Genomic DNA, 16,542 nt, shown 5'->3' with positions numbered 1-16,542 from the left:
TGCAATGGCACAATCTCAGCTCAAGCAACCTCTGCCCTCCCAGGTTTAAGCGACTCTCCTGCCTCAGCCTCCCCTGCATCCGGGACCACAGGCACGTGACACCACACTGGCCAACCTTTTTTGTGTTTTTAGTAGAGATGGGGTTTTGTCATGTTGTCCAGGCTGGTCTCAAACTCCTGGCCTCAGGTGATCCATCCACCTCAGCTTCCCAAAGTTCCGAGAACACAGGTGTGAGCCACCTGGCCTAAAATTTTTATGAGACAAAATATCAATTTCAAAATAGCATCAAAAAGTGAGCAGGCCAGGCATGGTGGCTAATGCCTGCAATCCCAGCACTTTAGGATGCCAAGGCATATTTTTCTGTACTAAAAACACAAAAATAAAAATTAGCTGGACGCAGTAGCATGTGTCTGCAATTCCAGCCACTTGGGAGGCTGAGGCAGGAGAACCACCTGAACTTGGGAGGCAGAGGCCACAATGAGCTGAGCCCACAACACTGCACTCCAGCCTGGGCAACAAGAGAACAAGAGCGAAACTTCGTCTTGGGAAAAAAAAAAAAAGCATATTTAAGCATCCTCAGCTTGTAATAGAGCAAACGGGTCAACAGAATAACAATTCATGCTGTTGCCTTTGTAATGAACTGTCAACAAGAGAAAGCTGGTCGAAGAAAGGCAGAGGAACTGTGTCTTGTAAGAATTAGAATTGAGGGGCTCTGGCCAGGAGTGGTGACTCACGCCTATCATCCCAGCACTTTGGGAGGCCAAGGCTGGCGGATCACAAGGTCAGGAGATTAAGACCAGCCTGGCTGACACAGTGAAACCGTGTCTCTACCTAAAAATACAAAAGATTAGTCAGATGTGGTGGCACATGCCTGTAGTCCCAGCTACTTGGGAGGCTGAGGCAGGAGAATCGCTTGAACCCAGGAGGTGGAGGTTGCAGTGAGCCCAGATTATGCCACTGCACTCCAACCTGAGCTACAGAGTGAGACTCTGTCTCGTAAATAAATAAATAAATAAACAAACAAAAGAATCAAGGGGCTCTGTAATCATCTGGCAAAGTATTATATCTATAGTTTGAAATGTACTTGATAGGAACTCCAGGGATCTTATGGGTTCTTCTTTTAAGGTCCCAGTCAACTGTGACCACAATGTAACACTTATGCTGAGTTACCCTCTGCATTAAGCAGTCATCTGCATAGGTTCCTTTCAAATCTTGGATCCTTGGCCATCCTTAGAGCCACTCAGTACTTCTGCCCCGATTTCCCAATTTCAGCCATTACACAATCAGTTATACAAGGGATACACTTGGCATACAGATAGTCCATCATTGACTATATTAGTCCAGTTTGGCTTTTATGGAAAAGTTGATAAAGCTGGTATCAACTAGGACATGGTAAAGTGGGCCCAGCTGTATATTATATTGGAAAAATAAGCAAGAAGGGTGTTGGGGAACTTCAGTTTCCTTTAATGTGCTGGGATCCTTCTTTTCTTTATTTTTAGGTTTTAATCTATGCTTTTCTTTAAGCCTCTGATCTCTGAGACTAAGCATTCGCTTCCTGGGCGCATACTTCCTCATTTTCTTTTGCTTCCCCATGGTCACGCCACACTCCTATTTTTTTCCCTAATCACCAGTGGCGCAACACTTTTACGTGGAATACATTTTTTTGTTAGTCAAACTGTCTCTTTCCTTTCTAATGGTTCAATAAAGGTAAATGCTTTATTCGTGGATTTTAGGGCATAAATCTAAAGCTCCGTGAACTGAGTTGCTTATCATGTAACACTTTGATTTTCCTTTTCTATTACCAAATCTCTTTTCTACTCTAATACTAAGTTATTGTAAAACTATCACAGTTTCATGTACTTCCAGAAACAGGAATGCGTCTTATCTGAACTTTCTAAAACTCATGATGAGTCAGAGAAGGCCAGTCTTCATTAGTAATCAGCACCAAATTCATTTCAAAGAAAGATCTGTGTGGACATAGGATTGGTATGGAGAAAAATATAGTGATGAATTAGCCATGTCTCTTGTGTAGTTGAGTAATGGAATTTCACTGTTGAACCCTGACCTGAAATAGGTGTTTTCTTTAATCAAAGTAGAAAATCAGTTGCTGTAAGTAAAGAAACCGTATTGTGTAACATAGAGTTTTTTTTTTAATTAAGTACTAACATTATTTTTGTTTCTGTTCCAAACTTTGAAATCAATGCATCTGGAGAAAATGGGAACTGTTTTCAAGGTCCTTTAGAATATATGTTTATAATTTTTTTTTTTTAAGACAGAGTCTTGCTCTGTTGCCCAGGCTAGAGTACAATGGCACGATCTTGGCCCACTGCAACCTCCACCTCCTGGGTTCAAGTGATTCTCCTGCCTCAGTCTCCCAAGTAGCAGGGATTACAGGCACCTGCCACCATGCCCGACTAATTTTTGTATTTTTAGTAGAGAGGGGGTTTCACCATGTTGGCCAGGCTGGTCTCAAACTCCTGACCTTGTGATCCACCTGCTTTGGCCTCCCCAAGTGTTGAGATTACAGACGTGAGCCACCGCGCCCGCCTATACATGTATTTTCTTACATGACTGGTAATGAATCAGGTCTCTTTCATGCCATTGCTGTTAGAGGGCCTCTGGTGCTGGAGTCCTCTGGAGGACTGGGCTGTCAGGGTCAGGGCACAGGGGTGGAGTGAGGCGAGAGGCTTTTCTTTTGTCTTGTGGTCTCAGGGCCTCTCTCTCCTCTCCACATATCCTTTTCATAGGTCTCTCCAGCAGGGTAGCCGGACATCTTACATAGTGTCTTAGGGTTCCCAAAAGCAAGCATTATAAGAGGAAGCAAAAGCTGCCAGTGCTTTTAAAGAAGAGGCTTGGGTCTGACATGGTGTAACTTTTATTGCATTCTATTGGTTAATGTAGGTTACAGGCCCAGTCAGTTTCAGATTAGAAGAGAACAAGGGAATGAGGCTGGGTTCCTTGGAGCTATTTTTAGAGATGAACTATCACAGTAATATACCTTAAAATACTTCACTTTAGATAGTTTGTGTGTGTTCTAGGCATAGTCAGTTGCACTAACCAAGAATCTATGAGGTGTGATTAGCTGGCAGTATATGGGAAGAGCTGTGCTACATGGGGCTGCCACTATACGCCCTTCAGCTGTGCAAATTTTGATCAAAACTAGGCCAGACAGGTGGATGTCTCTTGGTGGGGGAGGGATTTCCTGTCCCCAGGGACAATGAGGCTTCCCTAGGTTGGACCTTAGTGTGACGCAGTCCCTCTTGCTGACTCTTCCCACCTCACCACTGCTCTTCCATCCCCCTGTGTCTCCTGGTGTGGTGGAAAAGTCAGGCATGATGGGAAGGAGAGCACTTCCGTTACCAAGTTATTGTTTAGTGGGAGCTGGCGGGAAGAGTTCTGTCATTTAATCCTCCTTGCTGTTGATGCTAGTGAATGTCAACTGCCACAGTAGTAGCCACTTAGAGATCATCAACTCCTACCTCTAAACCATGAACTTAATCTTCTCTCACCTTCCCTGGCACATCCCTTAACAAGCTAGAAACAGAACTCTGCTTTTTTCCAGAAAGCACCAGAAATAATGATTTCACCTTTAAAAACTGCCTTCTCGAGCAGGTGTCCTTTTGGTCACCCAGATTTCACTGGTCCTAACTTTCATCAGGTTGTTATTGCAGAACGTGCCAGTCGAAGCATTCACCAACTGAAATGTGCCCTGAGAGAAGGTGATGTCACTATTGGAGAAGATGCACCACATTTTTCTTTTAGCACCAGTGCAGGAAATGAGGATGCCAGGACAGCTTGGCTCGAATTGCAGCAGAGCCATGCTGGTGAGTATGAATGTCAGTCCTAGCCTGAATGATGCATAGTGAATTTTTGAAACTGTGCGAAATAATAACTCCATTCATTCTTCGTTCTGCTGCTATGATGTTATTCCAAAACACAAATCAGATAATTTAATTCTCTTGCTTAATCTTTTTTCCTTTGACTTCCCAATGCCTATAGGCTAAAGTCCAAAATTCTAGTTATAAAATAACAGTGTTTTCCTAAGATAGCTCCAACCTGCCTTTTCAGCTCATCTTGGTATACTTCTCATGCTAACCATCCGTCTCACAACTCATGTTCTAGTTATAATAACCTCCTCGCTGTGCTTTTATGCTTTGACATGTGCAGTGCCTTCTGACTGGAATTGTTCTCATCCTTTTCTGCTTGGTGAACTCCTTCCTGCTCATCCTTGCAGTGTTGTCTCCTCTGTGAAAACAAGCACAGTTAGGTGCTTCCTCTTCTTGTAGCACTGTGCATAGCTCTAGGTCTACATACAAACTTATTGTATATCTATTAGTGTCTCTCTCTGGCTTGCTAGAGTCTTAGCTCTTAGGGGGTAGAAATTCTTTTTTTTTCATGTTGGTCTTTGTATCCCCAGTTGATAGCAGAGTTCTTGATGCGTAATATATATTTCAGCAATTTTTATTAGTTCGAAGGGTGGATGGGTGGTAACAAACCATGCATCTCAAATAAGATTAATAAACCCCCTGCTTTTGCTTTATAGTTAATCAGCTCAAAGATTTGTTGCGCCAACAAGCAGATAAGGAAAGTGAAGTGTCTCCGTCAAGAAGAAGAAAAATGTCCCCTTTGGTAAGTATCAACTTTTCCAACTTGACAAAGGATTCCTTTGTTTGTTTGTTTGTTTTTGAGATGGAATTTTGCTCTTGTTGCCCAGACTGGAGTGCAATGGCGTGATCTTGGCTCACCGCAACCTCTGCCTCCGGGGTTCAAGCGCTACTCCCATCTCAGCCTCCTGAGTAGCTGGAATTACAGGCACATGCCACCACACCCGGCTAATGTTTTGTATTTTTAGTAGAGACAGGGTTTCTCCATGTTGGTCAGGCTCATCTGAAACTCCCCACCTCAGGTTATCCACACGCCTTGGCCTCCCAAAGTGCTGGGATTACAGGCGTGAGCCACCGCGCCCGGCCAGCATTCCTTTGTTTTGCCGTACTGTGTCATTTTGTAGTACATGTTGCAGAAAAAATTTAATCAGGGCATGCTAATAGTGAAAAACATTAAAAGTAATTCTCTTCCCTCTGATTATTTTGGCTGAAAAAATAGATTTCCATGGCAGAGCAAATCTTGATATTTTAAATTTATCATTTACTTGGAAAATGGGAGCAAGGGAATAGTTTGAAGAATTTATTTTGCAACTGTTGGCAAAATATGTAATATAAATATATAATATGTAATAAATTAATATAAATTATGTAAGTTTAAGGAGAATATATGTAAAAGGTAAAGTAATGGTTTTAGTGATTTCTGTTTTAGAGGGTCATGTCTATCTTCGATCATTTTTAGAAGTTACTTAATTTTAATTGTAGCTCTCTGTTGTAATATTTTTTTTAATTTTCAAATTTCAAAATAATACATTTTATTTTTAATTATTTCTTTGAGATGGAGTCTCACCCTGTTGCTCAGGCTGGAGTGCTGTGGCATGATCTCAGCTCACTACAACCTCTGCCTCCCAGGTTCAAGCAATTCTCCTGCCTCAGCCTCCCTAGTAGCTGGGATTACAGGCATGCACTACCACATGAGGCTAATTTTTTGTATTTTTAATAGAGACAGCGTTTCACCATATTGGCTAGGCTGGTCTTGAACTCCTGACTTAGGTAATCCACCCACCTCAGCCTCCCAAAGTGCTGGGATTACAGGTGTGAGCCATGGCGCCCAGCCACACCTTGCATTTTCAATGTGTTTTATGGTTGAATACAATGCCTATAAGCTCAAAAGTATGGAGACATGTCACCTTCATTTCTTCACTGAAATGTCAGAATTTCACTCCCGTATTAACACTTCATTCCAGGCTGACACATACTTTTAAGCTTAATTCCCACTTTAGAGAAATGTACCTCATATGCATATTCAATATTTATAGATATAGATTATGATTTTAATAAAACATTATTTAATGAATTTATTACTGTTGACATCTGGTTTCTAAGATGCTCTTAAGCACACAACTGGTGGAATGCTTTTAAGTCTACTAGATGAAGTTGCTTTATCTGTCAAATGCTCAGACATGCTCATTAGCTTTTTAAAATCTGAGCAGTGATACTATGGGGCTTATTGAATCCAGAGAGGCAGGAAGACCTTCATTAATAGAATGAGCTTAGTGCATATAAAGTACACTTTAAAATACACAAGTCTATTTATATAGAGCTATGTAAAAGAATGGAACTTAGACTCTAAATGTGTGCAGTCTACACGTAATAATTATAAACCATAATAGTAATAGCTTTTTAAGATTGTACCCTTAGAATGCACTTTTGTAGCCACTATAACATATTAGAAATATGCTGATATATTGAGAGTAAAACTGAGGCACTGTTGAGATGGGAAAAAAACGTATTACTTATTATCTTAAAATGCAGATATCCAAACTAAACCCCTTCAAAGCATACACAAATGATTTCATGTGAACATATTTCATACAGTTTTAGCTTGAGCTTTTTGTTTTTCACATTGACTTCCTCCTGTTTACTCATAGTACTGTTGTACTGGCTTGAGCATAGAAAGCCAACACCAAGACAAAAGTATGCCAAACTGCAGGGTCTTTATTGCTGGCGGCCACAGAGGACTCGTGTCTCTCCAACCCGTCGCCCCGAAAGGAGGGTGTCAAGACCTTTTATACCCGTAAACCACCTCGGGAGTGAGGGTGAGGGGCAGGGGTGGGGGTGAGGCTTCAGACGTTCTGAGGGCTAGTGGATTCTGTAAATCACCTCCTGGGCGGAGATGAGGGTGAGGGGGTTCTGGACATTCCAGTGGATTCCTGGGCGAAGATAGGGTGAGGGGCTCCGGACATTCCAAGGGCCAGGGGACTTTTTGACATTCTGGTTGTTACTTAAGTGGTTCACAAAAGTCAAGATTAGCATTTGTTTGCACATTGTCTGGGTAGGGTGGTGATTATAGTCCTTAATTACTTATTCACATTTGGGTTATAGAGAGCAGTTTCAACAGAAAGCTGAGGTATTGTTGAGGTATGCAGTTTTATGGGGCTTTTTACCATGTCACCGTAGTAATTTATATTTGCCTACCTCTGAACCTATTTCTATTAATGTAGGGTGATTATAATTGTTTGATTTCTACTCATGACTGACAATTCATTTAATTAGAGTTATTTCCGTTTTTAAATTTCTTAAATATACCAAAAAGTAAAGCTCTGTTCTATTTTATTCTGCCGTGATAGCTGGTACCCGATTATCATTTAAAGTTTCTGCTGTGCTGAGAAAGAGAATGGCTGAGAAACAGACATGGTGTCCCATTTCAAGCTTACCTCTGGGTTTGTTTAACTGGTCGACCCTTCTTTTCCCTTTTCCTGATTTCCTTATCCTTAAAAAAAAGTCATGTGATTGGTATATGATTTTACAAACTATGTCACAGTCATTTTACGATAAGGTAAGAAAGATATACGTTAACAGTCAGTTCCAGGAATGCTACAGAGCTAAAGCAGCATTAGTGTTTCTTTTTGAAATCTCTTCGTTGGACCCCTCAGTGCAGTGTATCTCTACTTTAGGGCTCTACTCTTAGATGTTCTATGCTCCAGAACAGCATACACTTGAATTGTGTTCAATACTAGAGTCAAAAATCAAAAACTACAATTTGCTAATGTTTCCTTTTTGAGATGGAATTTTATCTCATTGACACAGGCTTGGCATCAGACACCTCTTAAAGAATCTCTCCTTCAGGGAGCTGCTGCAGTTTTAGCTAGCAAATCCTCTTCCATGGCAGTTTCTTGGAGAGCGTTGTCCCTTGTATCTCGGTGTTACTGAATGGAATGTCACTTTTCCAGTTTGTTAAAATACTCAGTTCATTCCAAGCCAGTTATACTACTACTACCCCAGCATTTTTCCATTCACTCTGTGTGTTTTTTATAACCACTTTCACCATGCATCTTTAAAAAAAGATGATATTCACATCCACGAATCTTGTGTATTTGTGGAATTTATAGGCTAGAGAAGCAAGTATTTGTATTAGTCCATTTTCATGTTGCTATAAATAAATACCTGAGGCTGGGTAATTTATTTAAAAAAGAGGTTTAGTCAGCTCATCATTCTGCAGGCTGTATAGGAAGTGTGGTACTGGCATCACATTCTGGGGAGGGTCTCAGGAAACTTTCAGTCATGGTGGAAGGTGAAGCGGAGCAGGCATTTCATGTGGTGAAAGCCAGGAGCAAGAAGTGGAGAGAGGTGCCACATTAGATCTCACCAAAACTCAGAACAGGAACTCATTATCATGAGGATAGCACCAGCAACAAGGTATTCATTCATTCATTCATCATGACCTAAACACCTCCCACCAGGCACCTCCTCCAATGTTGTGGGGGGCTACATTTCAACATGAGGTTTGTGGGGGCTAAACATCCAAGCTATATCAATATTATAAGCTACATTGTGATTGATTCTATGTTTATATCACATCAGTGCAAAATTGAGTAAGAAGAAGGTAACAACCGATTCTTTGCTAAATCCAAACATGCTTAATTTGGCTTTTTAAAAATTGTTTGTTTATTTTGCCATAGGGGTCATCAGAACATGAGGAAACCATTATGCCTACTATGTCCAACCTTATTCCTATCATTAATGACCAGTCTCAATATATTCATCATTTAGAGGCGGAAGTTAAGTTCTGCAAGGTAAGCTTCTCATTAAGAATTTAAAACTAAATAAATTAAAGCTTATATTAATTATACATGGTATAAAAATTTGCTACTATTAATCTTCATGTTTGTAGCAATACATTGACCATTGTTATTCTTACATGATTGAGATACTGATGTGTTACAAGAGCTTGTCAGACTTAGGAATGATACTCTTGATTGTACCATTTCTGACTGCTTGATTTCCCAGTAGTTCACTAGTATGTCTAATGATTTCATGATATGCTCTCATATTTCAGAATTTTTTCTTCCTACCCCATTGGCTGTAGCCCAGCAAATGGCAAATGCTTTGGAATGCAAATACCAATCATTCTCCCACATTTGTCAACCTATTGGAGCAGTGGTACAACAATCAGGGATTCCAAACTAGTAGACCAAATCTTCTCCACTGTCAGTATTAGGGCTCTTCCTTTGACTTTGAATAAGAATGGTTCATAGGGAACTGATAGTAATGATCAAGAAACCAAATGCATCACATATAGCTTGTGACACTAGAAGGTTATACGCTCAACTGTGTGCAGTTTACTAATGTCATTAATGTCCTTCAAGCACCCTTTCTGCCGGAAGTAAAGCTTGTCTTGCTGAGAGGTCCTTTGTCTCAGTGCTGATTTTTCTTTGTGGCACAGAGCATCTGTTTCCAACAAGTTAATCTTTAATAGAGATAGGGTCTTACTCTGTTTTACAGGCTGGAATGCAGTGGCATGATCATGGCTCACTGTAGCGTTGACATCCTGGGCTCAAACAATCCCCCTACCCCAGCCTCCCTAGCAGCTGGGACCACAGGTGCACACCACTGAGCTCGGCTATTTCTTTATTATTATTATTTTTTTGTAGAGTTAAGGTCTCATTATGTTTCCCAGGCTGGTCTTGAACTCCTGGCCTCAAACAGTCCTCCTGCCTGGGCCTCCCAAGGTGTTGAGATTACAGACTTTTGCAAATGTGCCCGGCCAGATTTTGTTTTTTTAATTGTCTTATTGCATTAGCTAAGTAAGACTTTTGGAATGATGTTGAATGGTTGTGAGAGGAGCCATCTTTGCCTTGTTCCTGATCTTGGTGGGAAACTTACTTTCTTGCCGTAAAGTATGTTAGCTGTGGGTTATTTGTAGATGTTCTTTATCAAGTTGAGAATGTTTCCCTCTATTCCTAGTTACCGAGAGTACAGATGCTCCTTAACTTACAATGGGATTGCGTCCTGATAAACTCATTGTAAGTTGAAAATACATTTAGTATACTATAGAATATTGGTTGTTTACCTCTGTGTTTGCATGGCTAAATGGGAGCTATAGCTCACTGCCACTGCTGCCCAGCAGCATGAGAGAATATTACACTGCATATTGCTAGCTTGGGAAAAGATCAAAACTTGAAACTTGAATTATGGTTTCTACTGAATGCATATTGCTTTTGCAGCATAATAAAGTCAAAAATATCGTTTGTCAAACCATTGGAAGTCAGGGACCATCTGTGTTTATCATAGATGGCTGCTGCATTTTGTCAAATGCTTTTTCTACGTCTACTGTTTAATTATGATTTTTCTTCTACATTGTTGATGTGATGGATTACATTAACTGATGCTCAAATGTCAAACCAATGTTGTATAGTTAGAATAAATCTTACTTTATCCTGGTATATAATTCTTTTTTACATTGTTGGATTTGATTTGCCAGTATTTTGTTGAGGATTTTTGCATCTCTGTTCATTAGCGATATTGACCTGTAATTTTCCACTTCTGTAATGTTTTCACTTGGTTTGGGTATTAGGTTAATTCTGGCCTCATAAAATGAGTTAGGAAATACTTCCTCTTGCATTTCATGAAAGATACTGTAGACAATTGGTATAATTTCTTTCTTAAGTATTTGGTACAATTCACCACTGAACTTATCTGGTTCTGGTGCTTTCTGTTTTGAAAGGTTTCTAACATTGATTTACTTTTCTTGATAAATATAGGTTTATTCAAATTATCTGTTCTTCCCTTTGTGAGTTTTCATGGATTGTGTCTTTCAAAGAATTGGTTCGTTTCATCTAGGTGACTAAATTCATGATCATAGAGTTGTTCATAGTATTTCTTTGTTACCCTGTTTTTTAAACATTTCTTCATTATCCTTTTAATGTTCATGAGATCAGTAGTGATGGCCCCATTTTCACTTCTGATCTTACTATACGATGGAATCTACTTAGTATCTTCTCTTTTTTTCTTAGCTAATCTATATAGAGTCATCAATTTTACTCATCTTTTCAAAGACCCAATTTTTGATTTTGTTTTTCTCTATTGATTTTCTATTTTTAATTTCATTGATTTTCACTCTAATTTTTGTTATATATATTTTCTGCTTGCTCTAGAATTAATTTGCTATTGGTTTTCCAACTTCTAAGGTAGAATCTTAGATTATTTATTTGAAATTTTTCTTCGTTTCTGATTTTTTTGCACTCCATTTACTGCATCCTTTTAATAAATATATAGCTTTTTATAAGTTATATTTTAATTTTTACTTAGTTGAAAATATTTCTAAATTTCTCTTGATACCTCTTTGATTCATGTGTCATTTAGAAGGGTGTTGTGTAATCATCAAGTATTTGGGGAGTTTCCCAGCTGTCATTCTGTTATTGATTTCTAGTTTAATTCCATTGTTGTCTGACAGCATACTTTCCTGTTCTTTTACATTTCTTAAGGCTTGTACAATGTGGTCTATCTTGGTGAATGTTCTGGGTGAACTTGAAGAAAATGTATGTACTGCTGTTCTTGAATAAAGCAGTCTATAAATGTCAATTAGATCCACTTGGTTGATGCTGCTGTACATTTCAATTGTGTCCTTTCTGATTTTTATAATTTCTGACAGAAGATATTGACATTTCCCACTGTAATAGTAGCTTCATCTATTTTCCTTTACCTTATACATTTTGATGCCCTTTTGTTAGGCACATATACATTAAGACTTATTACATCTTCTTGATGAATTGACCTCTTTATCGTTATGTCATGTACCTCTTTATCCCTGATCATTTTTATTGCTTTGAAATCTGCTTTGTCTAAAATTAATATGGCTACTCCAGCTTTCTGTTGATTAGTGTTAACATGACATGTCTTTCTTCATTTATTTATTTATTCATTGAGACAGAGTCTCGCTCTGTCACCCAGGCTAGAGTGCAGTGGTGGTCTCCACTCACTGCAACCTCTGCCTCCTGGGTTCAGGTGATTCTCCTGCCTCGGCCTCCTGAGTAGCTGGGATTACAGGTGCATGCCACCACACCGGCTAATTTTTGTATTTTTAGTAGAGACAGGGTTTCACTATGATGACCAGGCTGGTCTTGAACTCCTGACCTCGTGATCCACCCGTCTCAGCCTCCCAAAGTGCTGCGATTACAGGCGGGAGCCACCAAGCGTGAGCCACTATTCATTTATTTTTAATCTATCTGTGTCTTTGTATTTATAGTTGGCTTCTTTTTTGTTCTGAGTTTTTTGTTGTTGTTGTTGTTTAGAGATGGGGGTCTTACTATGTTGCTTAGGCTGGTCTTGAACTCCTATGCTCAAGGGTTCCTCCCACCATGAAGTAACTGGAATTACAGATGTAAGCCACCTGGCCTGGCTATTGTAGGCTTCTTATAGACAACATATAGCTTGTTGTTGTTCTTTTTTTAACCACTCTGACAGTCTCTATCTTTTAGTTGGTATATTCAGACCATCACATTTAAAGAGATTATTATTATAATTGGATCAATATCTAACATATTTGTTACTATTATTTTCATTGTCTTTATTTTTGTTTCTTTAAAAAAAATTCCACTCTTGCTGCCTTCTCTAGCTTTTTTTTTTTTTTTTTGTGAGATAGAGTCTTGCCCTGTTACCTAGGCAGTGACATAATCAAAGCTTACTATAGCCTAGAACTCCTGGGCTCAAGCAGTCTTCCCACCTCCTCCTTCACTGAGTAGCTAGGACTATACTACAGACATACACCACTATGCCTGGCTAATATTTGTGATTTTTTTTTTTTTTTTTTTTGCAAAGATGAGGGCTCACTATGTTACCCATGCTGGTGTTGAACTCCTGGCCTCAAGTGATCTTCCCACCTTAGCCTTCCAAAATGCTGGGCTTACCAGGTGTGAGCCTCTGCACCTGTCCCTTCTGTGGCTTTGACTGAGCATTTTCTATGATTGCATTGTATTTTTTATTTTTGGAGACAGGGGCTTTCTCAGTCCTGTAGGCTGGAGTACAGTGATGCCATCTTGGCTCACTGCAACCTCTGCTCCCTGGGTTCAATCAGTTCTCGTGCCTCAGCCTCCCTAGTAGCTGGGACTGCAGGCGTGAGCTGCCACAGCCAGCTAATTTTTGTATGATTGCATTTTTCTCCTGTCTTAGCATAACAGTTGATCAATTGTACTTCTTCTTTTTTTTTTTTTTTTCTTTACTGGTTGCCTTAGAGTTTGCAATACACATCTGTAACTAACCTAAGTTTACTTTCAAGTAACCCTATGCCACTTTTTGAATTGTATAAATTCCTTTTAACAGAATTCCCAAGACCTCTCTCATCCTTTATAACATTTCTGTCATTAATTTAGTTATCCATAAACTACAATTACTGTCAACACTATTGCAATCATGATGTTGAACACAAAGTGTCATCTGTCAAATAAATCAATAAGAAAATATTTTATATCCACTTATTCCTTCTCTAATGCTCTTTTTTTTCCTTTATGTAGATGGCAGTTTCTGACGTTACCATCTTTCTTCCTTTCTGAAGAACTTTTTTAACATTTTTTGCAAGGCATATCTGCTAGCAATAAATTCCTTCAATTCTTGTTTGTTTAGGAAAATATTTTTCTTTGTCTTTTGAAGGTTAATCTTGCTGAATCCAGAATTCTAGGTTGGTGGATTTATTTTTTCTTTTAACGCTTTAAATATTTCATTCATTTTATTCTCTTTCTGCTTGAGTGCCTTCTAAAAAGTAGTAACAGGTAATTCTTATCCCTGCTTCTCTATAGGTAAGGTTTTGGTTTTTTTGTTTGTTTGATTTTTTTGTTTTTTCCAATTTGAGACTGAGTCTTGCTGTATCGCACAGGCTGGAGGAGATCTCACTCGCTGCAACCTCCGCCTCCTGGATTCAAGCAATTCTCATACCTTAACCTCCCGAGTAGTTAGGATTACAGGTCCCTGCCACCAAGCCCGGCTAATTTTGGTATTTTTAGTAGAGACAGTGTTTCACCATGTTGGCTAGGGTGGTCTTGAACTTCTGATCTCAAGTGATCCACCCACCTTGGCCTCCCAAAGTGCTGAGATTACAGGCATGAGCCACCGTGCCCGGCCTGATTTTTGGGTTTTGTTTGTTTGCCTACTCTGGCTTATTTTCAGATTTTTCTCTTTGTCTTTGATTTTCTGCGGTGTGAATATGATATTCCTCAGTGTATTGGTTTTGGTATTTATCCTGTTCAGCGTTCTGTGAGCTTCCTAAATCTGTAGTTTGGTGCCTGTCATTAACTCAGCAAATTTTTCAGTCATTATTGATGGAAATATTTCTCTGTTCCTTTCTTTCCTTTTTTTTTGTGTTCCTGTTACATACATATTTACATATTTATATTTGTTTATTACATCATTTATAATTGTACCAAAGTTCTTGTACAATTTTTCTGTCTTCAGTTTTTTTCTTTATTGCTTTTCTTTTTTGGAAATTTTTATTGACAGTTATTAAAGTGTATTAATTCATTCCTTAGCTATGTCCAATCTACTGATGAGCCTATCAAAGGCATTCTTTATGTCTGTTAATATCTTTTTATTTTGAGCATTTTCTTTTCATTTTCTTTATAGAGTTTCCATCTCTCTGCTTACATTACCCTGCTGTTGTTGCATTTAGTCTACTTTTTCTATTAGAGACCTTTGTATAGTAATCATAATTATTGTTTGTATGTATGTATGTATTTATTAATTTATTTATTTTGAGAGAGAGTCTTGCCCTGTCTTCCAGGCTTGAGTGCAGTGGCACAATCTCGACTCACTGCAACTTCTACCTCCTGGGTTCAAGTGATTCTCCTGCCTTAGCCTCCTGAGTAGCTGGGACTGCAGGCATGCACCACCATGCCTGGCTTTTTTTTTTTTTTTTTTTTTTTTTTTTTTTTTTTTAATTTTTTTTTTTTTTTTTTTTTTTAGTAGAGACGGGGTTTCACCATGTTGGTCAGACTAGTCTCAAACTCCTGACCTCAGATGATTCTCCCACCTTGGCCTCCCAAAGTGCTGGGATTACAGGCATGAGCCACCACACTAGCCTTAATTATAATTATTTTAAATTCCTGTTCTGATAATTCTAACATCTCTGCCTTATCTGAGACTACTTCTGATGCTTATTTAATCTTTCCAAACTGTGTTTCAGTCTTTTAGCCTGTCTTGTAATTGTTTGGTGAATGCTGGACATAAAGTATTGGATAAAAGGAACTGAGATAAGTAGGCCTTTCGCGTGAGGTTTTATGTTTATCTGGAAAGAAGTTAGGCTGTGTTTGCTGTCACTATACATGTCAGAGGCTATAATTTCCTTCAGTGTCCTGGTTTTGTCTCTTCTCTTGTCTGTGGGTTACCCTAGTGAATTCTTCCTAAATATAATCTGAGATATGTAGTTCTTTCTGTTGAATTTCTCTGTTAGTGTACAGGAGCCCTAGGTAGTTAGATGTGGGAGTAAAGGGACGTGTTCAATAGTCTTGTGACTAGATCTAAGTCTTTTAGTAAGCCTGCGCCTTGGGCTGTGACATTCACAAGTGCTTTTCAGTCTCCCCTGCCCTTTAAGTTAGACAGGATAGCTAGAGGAAGCCGGAGTCCACGTCCTCCCACATGGAATGCTGGAGGGGGCTGGAGTTGGATATTTACCTTCCTTTAGGTCAGTTAGGTGACAGCAGTACTCCCGTCAGTTAGGCTCTGCTAAAATAGTTTCCCTTGAGTCAGGCCTGTTACAAAGAACACAACGTTCTGAGCATATTTCCAAGTGGCTGCTTTTCTTCTTCCTTTAGGTTATGTAAGGGGACTTTTCTCTTTTTACTGTGAAATCCTGGTAGTGTGCTGGAGATAAAACTGGGGTGGCAGGGCAGTCCTCCTATGACTGGGTCTTTCTGGAATGTTTTTTTTTTTTGAGATGGAGTCCAGTTTTGTTGCCCATGCTGGAGTGCAGTGGCACAATCTCAGCTCACTGGAACCTCTGCCTCCTGGGTTCAAGCGGTTCTTTTGCCTCAGCCCCCTGAGTAGCTGGGACTACAGGTTCACGCCACCATGTCTGGCTAATTTTTGTATTTTTAGTAGAGACAGGGTTTCACCATATTGACCAGGCTGGTCTTGAACTCCTGACCTTGTGATCCGCCCGCCCCAGCCTCCCAAAGGCTAGGATTACAGGCATGAGGCAACACGCCTGGCCTGGAATTTTTAACTCTCAAACTTGTTGACCCTGAGCTTCCAGCAAGTCATCAATTACAGTTTAGATTTTCTAACTCATACAGAGGTTTCTGATTTCCTCCAGCAAATTGTGTGTCTCAGTGTCCACTCATCTCTTCAATTTTTGGGCAGCAGTTTTTCCTATGACTTCAGTTCTCTGCTGGATCTAAGAAGAGTTGTTGATTTTCAGTTTGTTCAATATTTTTCCTGTTGGAAAGATGCCAAGCTCATTACATTCCAGATTGAAAATTGAAAGTCTGCAATTTTTTTTAATTATAGCTTTTTATTATAGCTTTGGGTTTTTAAAAAATAATAATTGAGAATTTTTACATGTTGCACAGTTGCTTTTGATTATACTAGTAATGAATATTAGGTTAAGTATTATATGATTGATGTATTGATATTATTGAAATATTTTTCGGGAGAGTGAGGTGCCACTTAATAG

General features: G+C 39.2%; 1 protein-coding gene and 1 pseudogene across 6 annotated transcripts in view; one reads left to right on the top strand and one right to left on the bottom strand.

Annotated features, from left to right (window-relative positions):
* Nucleotides 1-16,542, top strand: part of SDCCAG8 (SHH signaling and ciliogenesis regulator SDCCAG8) — a 251,444-nt gene that overhangs the window by 12,078 nt on the left and 222,824 nt on the right. For 4 of the 6 annotated variants that reach the window (XM_017531944.2, XM_017531938.2, XM_017531937.2 and 1 more), the window contains exons 2-4: nucleotides 3,672-3,824; nucleotides 4,544-4,629; nucleotides 8,564-8,677. In XM_017531944.2, the coding sequence (XP_017387433.1) occupies nucleotides 3,672-3,824; nucleotides 4,544-4,629; nucleotides 8,564-8,677 (353 nt within the window). Of the gene's footprint in view, nucleotides 1-3,658; nucleotides 3,825-4,543; nucleotides 4,630-8,563; nucleotides 8,678-16,542 lie in introns of all 6 variants that reach the window. The other 2 variants (XM_037739835.1, XM_017531945.2) reach the window with 1 other exon arrangement.
* LOC108306858 lies at nucleotides 935-1,772 on the bottom strand (annotated as a pseudogene).

The sequence above is a fragment of the Cebus imitator genome, unplaced genomic scaffold (genome assembly GCF_001604975.1).
Source record: "Cebus imitator isolate Cc_AM_T3 unplaced genomic scaffold, Cebus_imitator-1.0 Scaffold75, whole genome shotgun sequence".
NCBI classification, from domain to species: domain Eukaryota; kingdom Metazoa; phylum Chordata; class Mammalia; order Primates; family Cebidae; genus Cebus; species Cebus imitator.
This window is presented reverse-complemented; position numbering and strand designations above follow the sequence as displayed.